The 14,809-nt window shown below is 39.8% G+C and overlaps 1 protein-coding gene across 5 annotated transcripts; it reads left to right on the top strand.

The window, feature by feature from the left end:
• The first annotated feature begins 3,011 nt into the window (after positions 1–3,011).
• LOC148314397 (uncharacterized) lies at positions 3,012–13,990 on the top strand. 5 transcript variants are annotated; one of them, XM_088287685.1, is made up of 8 exons: positions 3,012–3,212; positions 3,979–4,027; positions 11,295–11,366; positions 11,484–11,558; positions 11,828–11,884; positions 11,963–12,097; positions 12,398–12,460; positions 13,746–13,990. In XM_088287685.1, exons 1-8 carry the CDS (start codon positions 3,210–3,212, stop codon positions 13,952–13,954), a joined length of 663 nt encoding a protein of 220 aa, XP_088143811.1. In that variant the 5' UTR covers positions 3,012–3,209; the 3' UTR covers positions 13,955–13,990. The 5 variants fall into 5 exon arrangements, with proteins under 5 accessions (XP_088143811.1, XP_088143814.1, XP_088143810.1 ...); XM_088287688.1 differs by having other exon boundaries at positions 3,176–3,212; positions 11,828–11,845; positions 12,044–12,097; positions 13,746–13,916; XM_088287684.1 differs by lacking the exons at positions 3,012–3,212; positions 3,979–4,027 and adding an exon at positions 10,264–11,198.
• The last annotated feature ends 819 nt before the right edge of the window (positions 13,991–14,809 follow it).

Genomic DNA, 14,809 nt, shown 5'->3' with positions numbered 1-14,809 from the left:
TTCCAACAGCTCGTTGATGACAAGGGCTGATGGACGTGAGTGGTACTTTGTCCATTTAATGGACGCATCGACTGACAAGGCGCTTTGTTTGTTAAGGGGAATTTTTGTGACTTTAAAGTGCGCCTTATGACTGCGAAAATACGGTAATCAACTCCAACATTAGTAAATGGTGGCAGATCCGGAGTGATCCTGTCTGTTGGTAAGTCTGCCATCTTCTGCTCACCAGTACTGCCTCTTAGCCTCCTGCATACTGCACAGTCGTGGATGACCTTTCGGCAAAGAGTGTTGGCACAGGGGATCCAATATTTCTGTCTTAATACTGATAGCGTGTGATTCCTCCCACTATGCCCCACTTGCCTGTGAGTATGTTCCATCAGGAGTCTTGACACGTGGTGTCCCTTTGGGAGAAGGATTGGGTGCTTCAGGCCTTCTGGCATTCCTAGCCTATTTAGTCGTCCTCCGACTCTCAATATGCCTTTATCAAGCAAATAGCTTATTCAACTCGGGCATTATTCCATTCCCAATTACAGCAGCAAACAATTTATTATTCGCTTCCATGAATATCACCAATCAGGGTTTGCCTTAGGATGTTAACCGACTCCTCTGCTAGCTAGCTTGTGGCCATAGAGTTCTGCGAGATGTTACTCAGCCACTTCGCTTGCTGTGTTTGAGACATTTCTTTTCTCTCTGGGCCCTAATGCATAATTAGCTTTGGAATACATAAGACAACAATTGTTGAACAGTTGTTTTACTCCACTTTAACTTGCATGGAAAAAAATACATTGGGGGGGGGTACATTTGAACCTGTATGGAGTATTGTAACTATATTACTGATCATAACAAAACAAAACATTAGAAAATAAGTAAACTGAGCAAGTTCAGGTAGTCGTACAACATGAACAAAATGGTGGCCGTGTAGTAGCTACAATGTAACTGGGCAGCAGCTTTTTGTGCCTCAATCAGGCCTCTACATGTGTGTGAAACTCAGAGTGGTCCTCACAAGGACTATGCCCCTCCCCCACCTACACCAATGACTTGTCTTTTTCAAGTTAAAAACAAACATATTTTCATCATAATGGTGTGCCAACGGATCTATATCTCTATATACCCGGGGTCGGGTCGCGGGGGCAGCAGCTTCAGCAGGGAAGCCCAGACTTCCCGCTCCCCAGCCACATCTTCCAGCTCTGCCGGAGGGATGCCCAGGCGTTCCCAGGCCAGCCGGGAGACGTAGTCTCTCCAGCGTGTCTTGGGTCGTCCTCTGGGCCTCCTGCCAGTGGGACATGCCCGGAACACCTCACCAGGGAGGCGTCCAGGAGGCATCTTAAACAGATGCCCGAGCCACCTCATCTGGCTCCTCTCTACGTGGAGGAGCAGCGGCTCGACACTGAGTCCCTCCCGGATGGCCGAGCTTCTCACCCTATCTCTAAGGGAGAGCCCAGACACCCTGCGGAGGAAACTCTTTTCGGCCGCTTGTTCCCGAGATCTTGTTCTTTCGGTCGCGACCCACAGCTCGTGACCATAGGTGAGGGTAGGAACGTAGATCGACCGGTAAATTGAGAGCCACGCCTTTTGGCTCAGCTCCCTCTTCACCACGACAGACCGATACAGCGTCCGCATCACAGCGGAGGCTGCACCGATCCGCCTGTCAATCTCCCGCTCCATCCTCCCCCCACTCGTGAACAAGACCCCAAGATACTTAAACTCCTCCACTTGGGGCAGGATCTCCTCCCCGACCTGGAGAGGACACTCCACCCTTTTCCGGCTGAGAACCATGGTCTCAGATTTTGAGGTGCTGATCTTCATCCCAACTGCTTCACACTCGGCTGCGAACCGCTCCAGTGAGAGTTGGAGATCACGGCCTGAGGAAGCCAACAGTACCACATCATCTGCGAAAAGCAGCGATGAAATACTCAGGTCACCAAACCGGATCCCCTCATCGCCTCGACTGCGCCTAGAAATTCTGTCCATAAAAGTTATGAACAGAATCTGTGACAAAGGGCAGCCTTGGCAGAGTCCAACCCTCACTGGAAACGAATCCGACTGACTGCCGGCAATGCGGACCAAACTCTGACATCGGTGGTACAGGAAACCAACTGCCCGTATCAAGGGGCTCTGTACCCCGTACTCCCGAAGCACGCTCCACAGAACTCCCCGTGGGACACGGTCGAACGCCTTCTCCAAGTCCACAAAACACATGTAGACTGGTTGGGCGAACTCCCATGCACCCTGCAGAGAGTGTAGAGATGGTCCACTGTTCCAAGGCCAGGACGAAAACTGCACTGCTCCTCTTGGATCTGATATATATTTATATATATATTTTTATATATATATTTATATATATATATTTATATCTATCTTTCTATCTATCTATCTATCTATCTATCTATCTATCTCTATATATCTCTCTATATATATATATAAATCATATTGCAACGTTGATTCACCCATATTTTACTAACCGGGTTTACACATTTATTTATTTTATTCTACATTTAATTAATAAATTAAACATCGAATTTGTTATTGATAATTTTAATTAAACATTTCATGGTGTATTTGTTTAATTAATTTTGGCACTTTCACTCCTTCTTGAACTCCCTCAACTGTTTGAGAAATTCTTTTACTGTACTGTAACTTGCATTGAAAAATAAATGGGCGTGGGGGGTAATTGATTTGAAGTATGTGTTTACCATAATTACATTTCTGATGTCTAAAACAGACCAAATAGAAAGTAAGTAAAACAACTAAGCAAGCTCAGGTAGTAGTACAAAAAATAACTAATAACTAATTTGGTGGCCGTGTTGCGGCTGCGATTTAACTGGACAGCCGCTTGTGTGTCTCTTTTACTTGTATGCTTGTGTGGAACAGAGAGGTCCCCAAACGTACTATCTTTCTCCCGTTACTGGTGCGAAGTCGAACAATTGCCCCCTCCTCCCCATTCACCGATCACTTGTCGTTTCAAGAAAAAACATATCATGACGAGATATAAGTTATCATGAGTTCTTGGCCGCATAATGGATTGAAAAATCTTAACCAGTTTCTCTTTTTTGCTCTTGATAACTACGTTCGCTGTTACGGTGGTGTGTGCTGTGTTAAAAACAAGCACTCCCTTTTCGACCGCTCACCTGCTTATCGGCAAATTCGCTCGACTAACCACAAGCATCGAGAGTACAGGACATTGGGCTCAAGCTGCCGGGCATTCAAGAGAAATGGTAAGTGTTTTATTTTTGTATTCCCTTTTTACTTGCCTTCAATTTTCACACGGGAGTTCGAGCAATGTAAAATGAGCTAACTTTGTGTCAGTGTGGTGGAACTTCTCCAGGATGGTTGCCGCATATTTAATGCTAAGTTATTTGTTAATAAGCGGCCTGTACACGCGCCAGCGTCGAGTAAAACAGTTGAATCCATTAATTTGGTTTATTGTTTTTGTGAAATACACGTTATAATGAAGCTTCTAAAGTCTGTGTAAAGTAGAATGCACGATGAGTGCGAAAGAGAAAGAAGCAGAGGACAGGATGATGATGGATGATGATGATTAGTTCATCTTCCTTCCATTGTCATGCGGTTTACTTTTTTTTTTTTACATGCGTCATTGTACTTTTTTAGTATAGGCCTGTTTCGCGTAGGTGCTCTAGATATTGTTCATTGAGATACGGTATATTTTGGTAAAAGCCACCTTATGACACAATAAATTATTTGATTTTTAGTCTGTTAAAACTGAATGACCAAACTGATTAATATGATAGCCCAATGGTTGTGTAAGCCAGGGGTTAAAACTATACACTGCAAATATTGGGGAGTGATATTTACTTGAAAAACTTGACAAGTTTTTTTTCAAGTAAATATTACTACAAATTATGCTATATGTGAAGTGTAGTGAGTTTAACACTCCTGGTAAGCAACACTTAAAATGTCTGAGGCTGTAAAGTGAAAGTAGTTCTGTGATCTGATGATCTTTGATTGTGTCACTGTTTACAGGAGGAAGGCACAGATTTCTTTTCCAGTGGTGACACTTTTGACGGCGCAGGTGAGTTGGGGGACGAAGGGGTGGTGGGGGCTTAGTGGTGGGGTAAATCTAATTTGTGTCAGGATAGGCCAGTAATCAATATCACTACAAAATGCGTTTGATAAACTGTTCAATTAATCAAAATCAGGAATAAATCACAGATCCCTGCATTCTCCGTGCTGTAGGCAGAATCTACAGCAGGGGTATTCAATTAAAAGTCACAGAGGCCCACTACTAAAATTTCTTCCAATCAAAAGGTTCGAATCAAAGTCCTACTTCCCTTATTGTCTAGCCCAGTGCTTCTCAATTATATCCTGTCACGCCCCTCCTACCAAGAAGAAAACAATTCGCGCCCCCCCACCAATTTTTTTTTTACATTTTGTACTAATGTGCATGTTCTTTGTATGTTGATGTTAGATTGTCAATACAATATCCCTTAACAAAGCTAAATTGATAAGAAATATAAATTTTAGGACTATTATTGTGAGGAGTTCAAAATACAGTACTCTGTTGTGCAAATATTGATGAGATGATAAATATTTAGTTTTTTTTTTTTTTTTTTTTTTTACCAAACCAAACACAGTTATTAAAATGTACATAATATAGAAAAGACAAAAATTAGAGTCAAAGGGCTCAAACTCGTGTTGTTTGAGATCGCCTTTTTCGGTCCTAAAACAATGCATCATTCAGCCATACCACGGCGGAAAAAAAGCATCCTCAGGGTCCCACGTGCCCCCCTCAGCATGGGCGCGCCCCACAATTTGAGAATCACTGGTCTAGCCTATGTTCACATTTTTATATAGTTTTAATATTTAGAGTAATTTTAAATAGAGCACACTTATATACTAAATATTTAACAATGTTACCATTAAACACATTTCCCAGTCAAATAAATATAAGGGGTTTATTTCACATTCAAGAAAATGTAAGCGGCTCCAGGTTAAAGGATTTAAGGGCGACACTTGCAGATAAAAAAAAGGAAAATATCTCCTGCAGAAATAAATCAACTGCTGAGCATTGAGTTAATGTCTTTTCCCGTTTTTTTCCTGAAATCAAAGAGTTGTCCGCCTAAAAAAAGGGAAGGCTTAGAATTTGGTTGATTATTTCACATACCTGGTCTTTGTGTTTTCCTTTAAATAATTTTTGTTAGCCGCATTTTAGCACTCCTTCGCAACTGCCCTGACTGAACTTTTTTTTTTTTTTAATGTTTGCCCAAAATCCATGAATGATACTTTTAGTGAACATTCGTTTGCATGCCGCTGGCTGTAAACGAAAATGGAAAATGTAAAAATCCGCAAGACTGCACTCAAAGTTCGATGTTTTTGCGTGCTCTCTCCTCAGACTTCAGCAGACAACTTTGAGCAAAAGAGCAGTGCCTTGTTTCGTAGTGGCACTTCGTGTTGGTGCGACGGTTTCGGAGCAAATGACGCACACTGGTTTTAAACCGGCTGAAGCCAGAATGAACATCAATTTCTCCGTCCATTCATTTTTAAAACAACACGCATCGACCTTGCTAACTTTTGAGCAAGCACTCTCTTCATGTCTGCTGCACATTTGGCAGTGGATCAGAAACAAAAGATTTGATTGGCTCAAATCAGTGACGCATTTACCGTAATAGAAGCGACCACATTTGCGAATGTAGCCTGAAACAAAATTCTGTTCGTGTACATTTATCATAAATTGGTCATGGGTCCAGTCCGAACCATCAGTCAGTCCGCATCCGGACCGAGGTCCGCCATTTGGTTATGCCTGATCTACAGTATGGTGTTAGATTTGTGTCACAATTACCCGCACGTAAGAGGAACTTTATTTTGTCCTGCATTAGTCAGGACTTTCAACAACATCATCAGGACTGGACTCTCTTGCAGTCCACTTTCTTTGAGAACCACCAAGTTTGACATTGTGGAATTCCTTATTCCAGGCCTTTTTACAGCCTTTTTGCATCTTTCTGCTATAGCTGGAAAACGTTCACTTCAGAATCTTTCTTGTTTCTCTGTTTGACTTTTATTTCCGCTGTCTTTTCCCTGCGGTGCTTTTCCCTCGTTCATATTTCTTAGCTTCACTTTTGGAGCCAAGGAGGTAGTGGCGATCTGAAGAGCCCATTTTCATACAGTCTTTATTCTTGCACATGTACTGGTCTTTACACCCACCACCATGGACGTGCCTCTCAAGGCACATACATCATTCCGTTTCGCAATACCTTCTTTTTGGGCATGTCTTCAGACCTTAAACATTTTCAGTAGGATCTTGTCATGGTGTTTGTGATTCTCATCTCCACAAACAACACAATCATTTATGGATTTAGTCGCAGCATTTTTTGTGTGTGTTAGTTTGTTATCCATCTTGTCAGAGCTTTTATGTGCTTTTGAGATGCTCAAGTCTCTTGAGGTTATCCTATTGCTCATTCAGAAATGCAAGATAATAATCAAAATGATTGACTTACGTGACACTATTTTTTCGATTGACCATAAAGACAAGCTTTGCTTTCTTCACAAATTCAGGAAGCTTGTTATTGATGGCTTTTACCACAAGTGGGTTCTTCATCGCGCAAGGGCTTTCTCCAATGTTTGAATTACCTCAACCATATTCCTTGAGAATCTGACAGAAAACTACAACAAATAAAATAATGTAACAGATGGAATTGAGCCAAACTTATCCTTTTACTGAGTGACCTTTGTTCCAAGTAGTTGTGCATCTTCAGTGAAAGATGTTTCGTGTACTTAGCATGGCTGATCATGGCTTTATGTATTTTTATTGTCTCGGATGCGCTAACTCTAATAATTTTCATGGTGAGGTGAAAGTTTATAATAAAGGCACATGGCTGCTGTTAGCTCATTAGGAACCTGGTTAATGCTCTTCTCTCATGTGATTTCGTTGCAGTTGCTGATGTAATGGATAGCTGTCATGTTGAACAGAACGTAAAGGTAGGATATGTTATATTTGAGATCTTAAAATGGAAAGTGGAAATTAAAACATGAAAATTTTTTAATGAGGTCTCCCCGGCAACATTTTTTTCATGTTATTCTGTTTTGGTTTAATTTTTGTTTTAACAGAGAAAAAGACAGACTTACTTACTTTGCCTTTGGCTCTCAATTGGCTTTCAACCTTATTTTTGTAATGTAATCTAATTTAATTTCAACACATGGGGAAAACCTTACATTTGTCCAGCTGAGCAACACACTCACATTCCTTAATATTCAGCGAGCCTTTTTCTTTGCTAACTTGCATAATAATCTCTTTATACTGATTGTTTATGGACAAGTGTAACATTAATTTACATCTCTCTCTCTCTCTCTCTCTCTCTGTCTGGGGCTGAATGATTTTAGGAAAAACTTGTCATTTTTCTGACAGATATTACGATTGCGATTTTCTGCATAATGTACAGTGACATTTACAGACATTACAGAGCATGCCATTATACCAGTAAAAACAATAAAAGCTATTACTGTAATAATGCAAAGACACTTCAGAGATTTCGTGAGCAGGGCCGTTTTTTCCAAGTTTTTAAAAAATAGTTTTATAAATTTGTATTTTTGTATTTATGTGTAATTGTGTATTTGAAATGTATTTTTTAAAGCCCAAATTGTTTTACATTTTGTACTAATGTACATTTTCTTTGTACATAAATGTCAGATTATGTCAATGAAATCATTGTCCCTTTAGCAAAGCAAAATTGCTTAAAATATATACATTTGAGACCTATTATTGTGTAGATCTCAAAACCCAATACTCTATGGTGCAAATATTATTGATGAGATTATAAATATTTACTATACGTTTGACATCGGACCTCTTCGTCATGATTAAGTCATCCGTTTACGTGTTCCGGTCGCAGAGCGTCTGCTATATTGCTATTATAGCCGTCATCTTATTGTGTCTATGCCTAGATACGTACTGATTGCAAGATAACATTTATGTTAATTGCTGCCGGCTTTCCACCCTAACGCGTTTCTAACCAGACTTCTGTGAAAAGTCGACTGTACAACTAACGCTATACTTTGCTTTTTGTTTGCCGCCTCTGAGAAAACGCTACGTGTTAGAGCGGTCGTTTATTTGTCATTATACAGCTTGATGCTGCTGCTGTGCACGGACTTTCTTATAGTACAAATAAAGTCCATAGTCCAGCGGCGCAAGATAGCTTGGCGCTGCGCACTCAAGCAGGGGGGAAAGAAATAACTTTCGGGGCTTCGGACAACAGCACAAGGCTTTTGTTTCTTTTTTTTTTTTTTTCTTTTTTTTTTTTTGTGATCTGCTTCGTGAATGTGTGACGCAAACCGCAGCTTTGACGATCTCGATATTGCGTTGTCTGAGATTTCGGTCCCAAAACGATAAATCGTTCAGCCCTTTATCTCCCCATCCATCCATTTTTTTTCCCCATTGATTGCGGTTTATCTTCTCTTCCACAAGTTAACGAGCCCCAAAAGGTTTTTACATATTTATATTTAATTATTATTAATTTTAAATAGTAATACTATAATGTTAAATTATACAATACAACTTTATATAGTTTCACAACAGCGCAAGCTGTAACATAGCCTGTTATGTATATATAATAACATCTGGTGTATTGTCTGTTATACTTTCAAAATGCTTGAACTAAAATTCTAATAATTCCCTTTACAATTTTGGCAGTTGCAGGATGAAATAGTGGTTCCGCCCTTAACACGAGAAGAGAGTGTATTTGTAAGTATAGCTCCTATGTTCTTCAGAACATGCTTGTATTTGTAATTGTCAGATTTAAATGGAAGTCACAGGAGTCAAATTTTGTTTTGTATTGTCCTTTTTGTATTGTCAGCTTAATAAATTATTCTATTTTAGGGAAGACTTGTGATGTGAAGTTGCATCTGTTTTGATTCTTATGTCTCTGTCCTGTTGTAGTTGACCAAAGGAATGCTGGAGGACAACTCTGAAGTGTCACTTTCCAATGACAGCAGTGGGGATGAGTATGTACCAGCATCATCAGAGGCCAATTCTGACGAATCATCAGAACAAAGCAGAGATGAAAAAATACATTCCAGGGAAGAAGACTCTTATGAACCCCAGCTAAAAACAGGGACGCACGACAATCTGACGTTGTTTTCTAGCAACAAAGAGGATTTAGGGGTATCAAGATTGAAAATTAAGAAAAGACACAAAAAGAGCGACAAGAGATGCTCAAGTTTGAGTGAAGATGAAGATTCTAATGATGGAAGACTGAAGACAAAAAAAAGGCGCAAGAGTGACAAGAGATATTCAAGTCTAAGAGTGAAGACCAAAATAAGACCCCAAAAGCGTGATAAGAGTTGCTTAAGTGTGAGTGAAGAAGACAATTCAGGTGAATCAAGACTGAAGACCAAAAAAAGACAGAAAAAGAGTGACAAGAGAATCAAAATTTCTCGAGTAGAAGACGACACAGATGACTCTATGTTTGAAAGAAGAAAGAAAAAGACTTACACTAGATTTAAAACATCCTATCATAAGGCACGGTCTGATAAAAAGTGTGATTCTCCTGTTGTAGCTAATGTTACAAAAGTAGATGGATCTAAAAAATACCACCAGAAGAAAAACTACTGCCTTTACTGCAGGGAACCACAATCAAAAATTGCACGACACTTGGAACGGAAACATAAGGATAAAAGTGAAGTTGCCAATGCAGTGATATATCCCAAAAAGTCGAAGGAAAGGAGAAATCTGCTGGATCTCCTTCGCAAGCAGGGAAATCGAGCACAAAACATTGATGCACTCACGAAAGGAGAAGGGACACTGGTAGCTTGTAGACAACAAAGTGAAGGCAAGAGCAATCCAAAGGACTATCAGCATTGTTTTGCATGCTTTGGGTACTTCAAGCGCAAGTCTATGTGGAAGCATGCGAAACGGTGCGTGCTTGCACAAAGTGTTCGCAGAACATTACCGGGGAAAACAAGAATACAATCACTGTGTGCTTCTGCTCAACCAGCACCTAAAGATGTGAGCACGAAAGTATGGGCCCTAGTGAATAAGATGACTCAAGATGAAATAACCCTTGCTATTAAAGGTGATAAATACATCATGAAAGTCGGAGAAAAAATGTACAACAAGCACCGTGAAACTGCTTCCCAGCACGACAACATCCGCCAAATTATGCGAGGACTGGGGAGACTTGTGATTTTCGGAAGGACAGTGACCCCTCTAAAAACACTGGAGGATTATAGTAATCCACAACACTTTGAACATGTAATTCGAGCTGTGAAATTAGTAGCTGGCTTTGATGATCAGATCAATACATTTGAGAAACCCACACTAGCTACAAAGCTAGGGCAAAGCATCCAGAGGGTTGCAGACATTATGGAGGCTGTAGCCCTCTCAACACAAAACAACGAAAAGAGGCAGGTGGTCGAAGAGTTTAGGCGTATGTACAGTCTAACCTGGAACGAAATGATTTCTTCTGCTGCGTACCGCACACTGGAGGAGAAGAAGTGGAACAAACCGAAGCTCATACCATTAGCAGAGGATGTCAAAAAAATGCACATGCACATGGCGGACAAGCAAAAACAATATCACCAGCAATTATTGTACGAAAAAAACTCAAGGAATTGGAGCAATCTTGTTAAAGTTATATTAGCACAGATAATCTTTTTCAACAGAAGGCGCGAAGGTGAAGTCTCGAAGATGAGCTTAGAAGTATTTATCACACGGGATAAGTCAACATTTAATGAGGATGTTGGAGACGCCCTGACTGGACTGGAAAAAAAGCTTTGCCAACATTTTGAGCGTGTAGAAATTCGTGGGAAGCGCGGCAGGAAGGTGCCTATTATCTTAACTCCTGCTATGGTGCAGTCTCTCGAGCTACTTGTTGAGGAGCGAAGCTCATGTGGTGTTGGTGAAAATATGTATTTGTTTGCTAGACCAGGGTTTGGAACAAGACTTCGTGGGTCTGACTGTATCCGGGAGTTGGCTAAAAACTGTGGGGCCCAAAGTCCTGCAACTCTGTCTTCCACTAAACTGAGAAAACAAGTGGCCACTCTTTCAAGAGTACTCAATCTCAATGACACTGAACAAGATCTTTTGGCAGACTTTCTAGGACATGACATCAGGGTGCACAGAAAATTTTATCGCCTCCCCGAAGGAACTTTGCAATTGGCAAAGATAAGCAAGGTCTTGATGGCCTGTGAACAGGGCAGACTAGGAGAATTTAAGGGAAAAAGCCTGGATCAAATCGTGATTTGCCCCAATGGTAAGAAAATTATTCTAAGGATAAGATGCCTTTCCACCTCTATAATTTAAATTCACTGGTATTTGACTTAATCTGCCTTTGTTTGTCACCATAAAGACCAAACTGACATAATGCAAGAAAGCTCTTCATCTCAAGATGATGATCTTGGTGCTGCAGCAGATATGTCAGGTATTCTTCTGATTTGTGTGCCAGACAAGAAATTTCTTTTGTAAATTAAAGTTATGTTTCATTGACGGTCGGTTTGCATGTAAAAATAACATCAGTGCCAAATTGAATGTTTGCCAGGAGGGGAACAGGTTAATCAGAAGAAGAAATGTGCTTCAAAACAGAGGCGGCTTGCACAGAAGCAAGGCTCAGCAGGTAAGAATTTTGCATGTTGATTACGTGTCCTGATGGTCGCTAACTAATATGTCAGTCAAATATGTCCGTCAGCTCTATTAACAGTAATGTTGCTGTATAACTTTCACCAACAGATAGGTGGTGAATGTTCCTGATCTAGTGATGCCCAATGGGCTGATAAACGGAACCAATATATCTTGAGAATTTCTGCCATGTTTTCTCTGCCTATGAGGTGTCAGTAGGCTAGACAAGCTATCTACATCATTTTGCTCCTGATTACTATTTTCCAGGGGAGGATCCTGGAAAAGGTGCTTCAAAGCAACAGCTTGGACAGAATCAAGGCTCTGGTGGCTAGAATTTTGTTTTATGTGTCCTGTGTTTCGACATGAATTTTATTGCTTTGTTTTATGAATGTTTCTGTACAGTGACGCTGGATGGGCATACAATTACAAAAGTTGCAGAGGCTCATTCTTTCTCCGAGGTCATTTTCTATGAATGTTTTCCAGGCGGAGCTTCAGTTCTTCGACAAAAACAACAACCTGGAGAAGAACAGCATTCAGGTGTGTGAAACATGGCTTTGACTTTTACATTTATGTCACTGGCTCACCAAACAATGAATATATTGAGCTGAAAATTGAGAATTTTGACTTGAAAATTAAAAAAAAAAAAAAAGCGACTCGCAAAAAAGAGCCCTCTTGCAACGAGCTAGGGCAATGTTACTCAAGTAGTGTTGCCCAATGGGTGGATAAATTGTACCAGAATGAAAATATTAACTCATGCCTTGTTTTCACCACTTAATGATATGACAATAGGCTAGTGATGCATTGTAAATGATTTTATTTCCCATGAATATTTTCCAGGAGAGGAACCTCCACCTCAGGATAAGAAAGGTGGACAACTTGGACAGAAGCGAGGATCACGAGGTAAGAATGTCCTATCATTTTTAGGTCTCCTGTGCCTTGTACATGTAAATTAAATTATTGTTGTAGAAGTTTCTAGACACTGTAACTGAATAGCAAGAGGGAAACAAAATGCTCATTTACCCTTTTCATGCCAGACACAAGTTACTACGTCCAGTCTCTTCTGCTCGGCAGGGATAGTTACTCATTGCATTGCCTTTGCCTTACAAATAGTGTTAAGATGTGAAAATAACCTCCTGATGTTTCATGGAGACACCCCTAAAGATAATGTTACGTCATTGCCGTTTATGTGGTGACTACAGTTATGACAAATGTGCACTTTTTGCTTTGTTTCAAGTGGAATTAAATTAAAGATAAATATAAAGCCAATACCGTGACTCATTACAACTTTGCAGATTCACGGACAATCAAACAGTTGTCTATGCCTGCGTGAAGCGAATCAGTAAAATCAAGGATGTACATATGTGAGCCGGCTGTTCAGATTGTGGTTGCTTTGCAAAAAATCCAATAGGACCACATATAAAAGCAACCCAGGTTGGATTTGAAAAAAATCTTAATCAGACTATCACAAAAAACAAGATGCAGGTCATATATGGGCAAAAAAAAAACATCCAATCCGGATTGCATTTCTCTTCAATGTGAACCTAGTCAAACAGAACAGTCCAGTTGCAATTGATTCAATGCCTTCAGAATAAAATGACCTGCATGAATGAGAATATTCACAGGCAATGACCTGCAGATCACCCTGAGTTGACGTAAACTCCTCTTGTAGTTACCTAGTTAATCTGAGTAAAAGAACTTAAGAAGAAAAATAAGATGATAGCCTAAAGCTGGTGTGGTAGGAAAAGACAACAACAAAAAATGTAAATGAAATCGTACTGCACAAGTGAACAGTTCAACACCTAATTAACATGAAGTGAATTTTCCTTTCCTTTCCTCACCTTCCAAATGGAATGCCTTGTCTGTTTTTTTAATGATTAATTCAGAATCCTCTTTTGCTGGTAGCATCAACAACAAATGTGTCGGCTGTGATTTGTTTGAGAACAAAAAGAAGCTATCAATAAGGATAAATGTATTGTGATGTATTTATTTTATATATTATAAAATATATATTTTTTGTAATATCGTCGCAGCCCCGATTATATTCACTGACAACCTATTCAGGTCAACCCAAGTTCTTGGAAAACAATAGGCACAGAGACTACACCTATTGGGCAGGGAGGAAAGTCAAGAATGTCTTTAATTTCCAAAGTATCTGTGCTTTAAGTGTTTTTACTCTCTTTTCAAGGTACGAATCGACCCAAACGAAAGTGGTCAACTGAAGAGGTTAAGGCTGTTGAACACTCTTTGATGGACTTTATACGCACGGGTAAGACCCCGGGAAAAGCAGACTGCGAGAGATGCATCGCAGCTTCCCCGGGAGCCCTTGCTGAGAGGGACTGGAAGGCCGTTAAATTCTATGTCCACAACAGGATTGTTTCTGATCAGAGGCTATAGACACAGGTCACCACTACTTTCTCGCTGTATAATGTGCTGCACACACTGTATAATGTATATATTTATTACGTATAATAAATGACATCCTTTGATGACATAATAAGTCGGTAGGAGAAACTGCAGACTTGTCTCAAATTTGATCTATTTACTTCATTTATTATTTTTATTATTCATATTATATTATTCTTTTATTTAGTGGTTGCTCTTTTGTAACTTATTTTAAAAAAACAGGTGTAAGTGTCATCATACCGTCGACATCAATAGGATAGTTAATTTAGTTTAATTTAGATCCAACATATGGCTTACTTTAAAGAGAATTGAGCTTTAAGCCCCTCACTGCGCGGCTAACATTTGCAACTTGAGCAGCAAACGTTTGCTTTTGCTGTTGAAGGAAGCAAAATGCTTGTTCATGTCAGGGTTTATTTAACATTTGCCAAATGTGGTACTGTTAAAATACATTGTCCACACCCAAGTTGAGAGATGTATTTAATTCTGGTGATGCCAAGGAAGTGTTGTCCAAAAAAGGTAGGTATTTATTTGGGGGTTTTAAAGGTTATATTCTTAGGTAATATTGTGACACTGTTAATAAATATATATCTATTTATCTATCTATCTATATATATATTAATTCGGGGATGTCTCATTTGTTCCTATGATGTCTAAAAAAGGTGGTCTTAAAAAGGTAGGCATTTTTTGGGGGGGTGGTCTTAAAAAGGTAGGCATTTTTTTTGGGGTGGTCTTAAAAAGGTAGGCATTTTATGGGTAGTCTTAAAAAGGCAAAATCTAATGTTATATTGTGATACAATTAAAATAGATTTTTTTCCAAGTTCAAGGATGCCTTTCATTTGTTCCTGT

This window comes from Idiotropiscis lumnitzeri, unplaced genomic scaffold (assembly GCF_059441095.1).
Source record: "Idiotropiscis lumnitzeri isolate Australia: NSW breed Sydney's pygmy pipehorse unplaced genomic scaffold, RoL_Ilum_1.0 HiC_scaffold_306, whole genome shotgun sequence".
In the NCBI taxonomy this organism is placed as follows: Eukaryota; Metazoa; Chordata; class Actinopteri; order Syngnathiformes; family Syngnathidae; genus Idiotropiscis; species Idiotropiscis lumnitzeri.
This window is presented reverse-complemented; position numbering and strand designations above follow the sequence as displayed.

Coding starts and splice junctions, on each gene's coding strand:
- LOC148314397 (XM_088287684.1), top strand. CDS start 10,310: ATGGAGGCTGTAGCCCTCTCAACACAAAACAACGAAAAGAGGCAGGTG. Junction 11,199..11,294: donor AATCGTGATTTGCCCCAATG/GTAAGAAAATTA, acceptor GTCACCATAAAG/ACCAAACTGACATAATGCAA. Junction 11,367..11,483: donor TGCTGCAGCAGATATGTCAG/GTATTCTTCTGA, acceptor AATGTTTGCCAG/GAGGGGAACAGGTTAATCAG.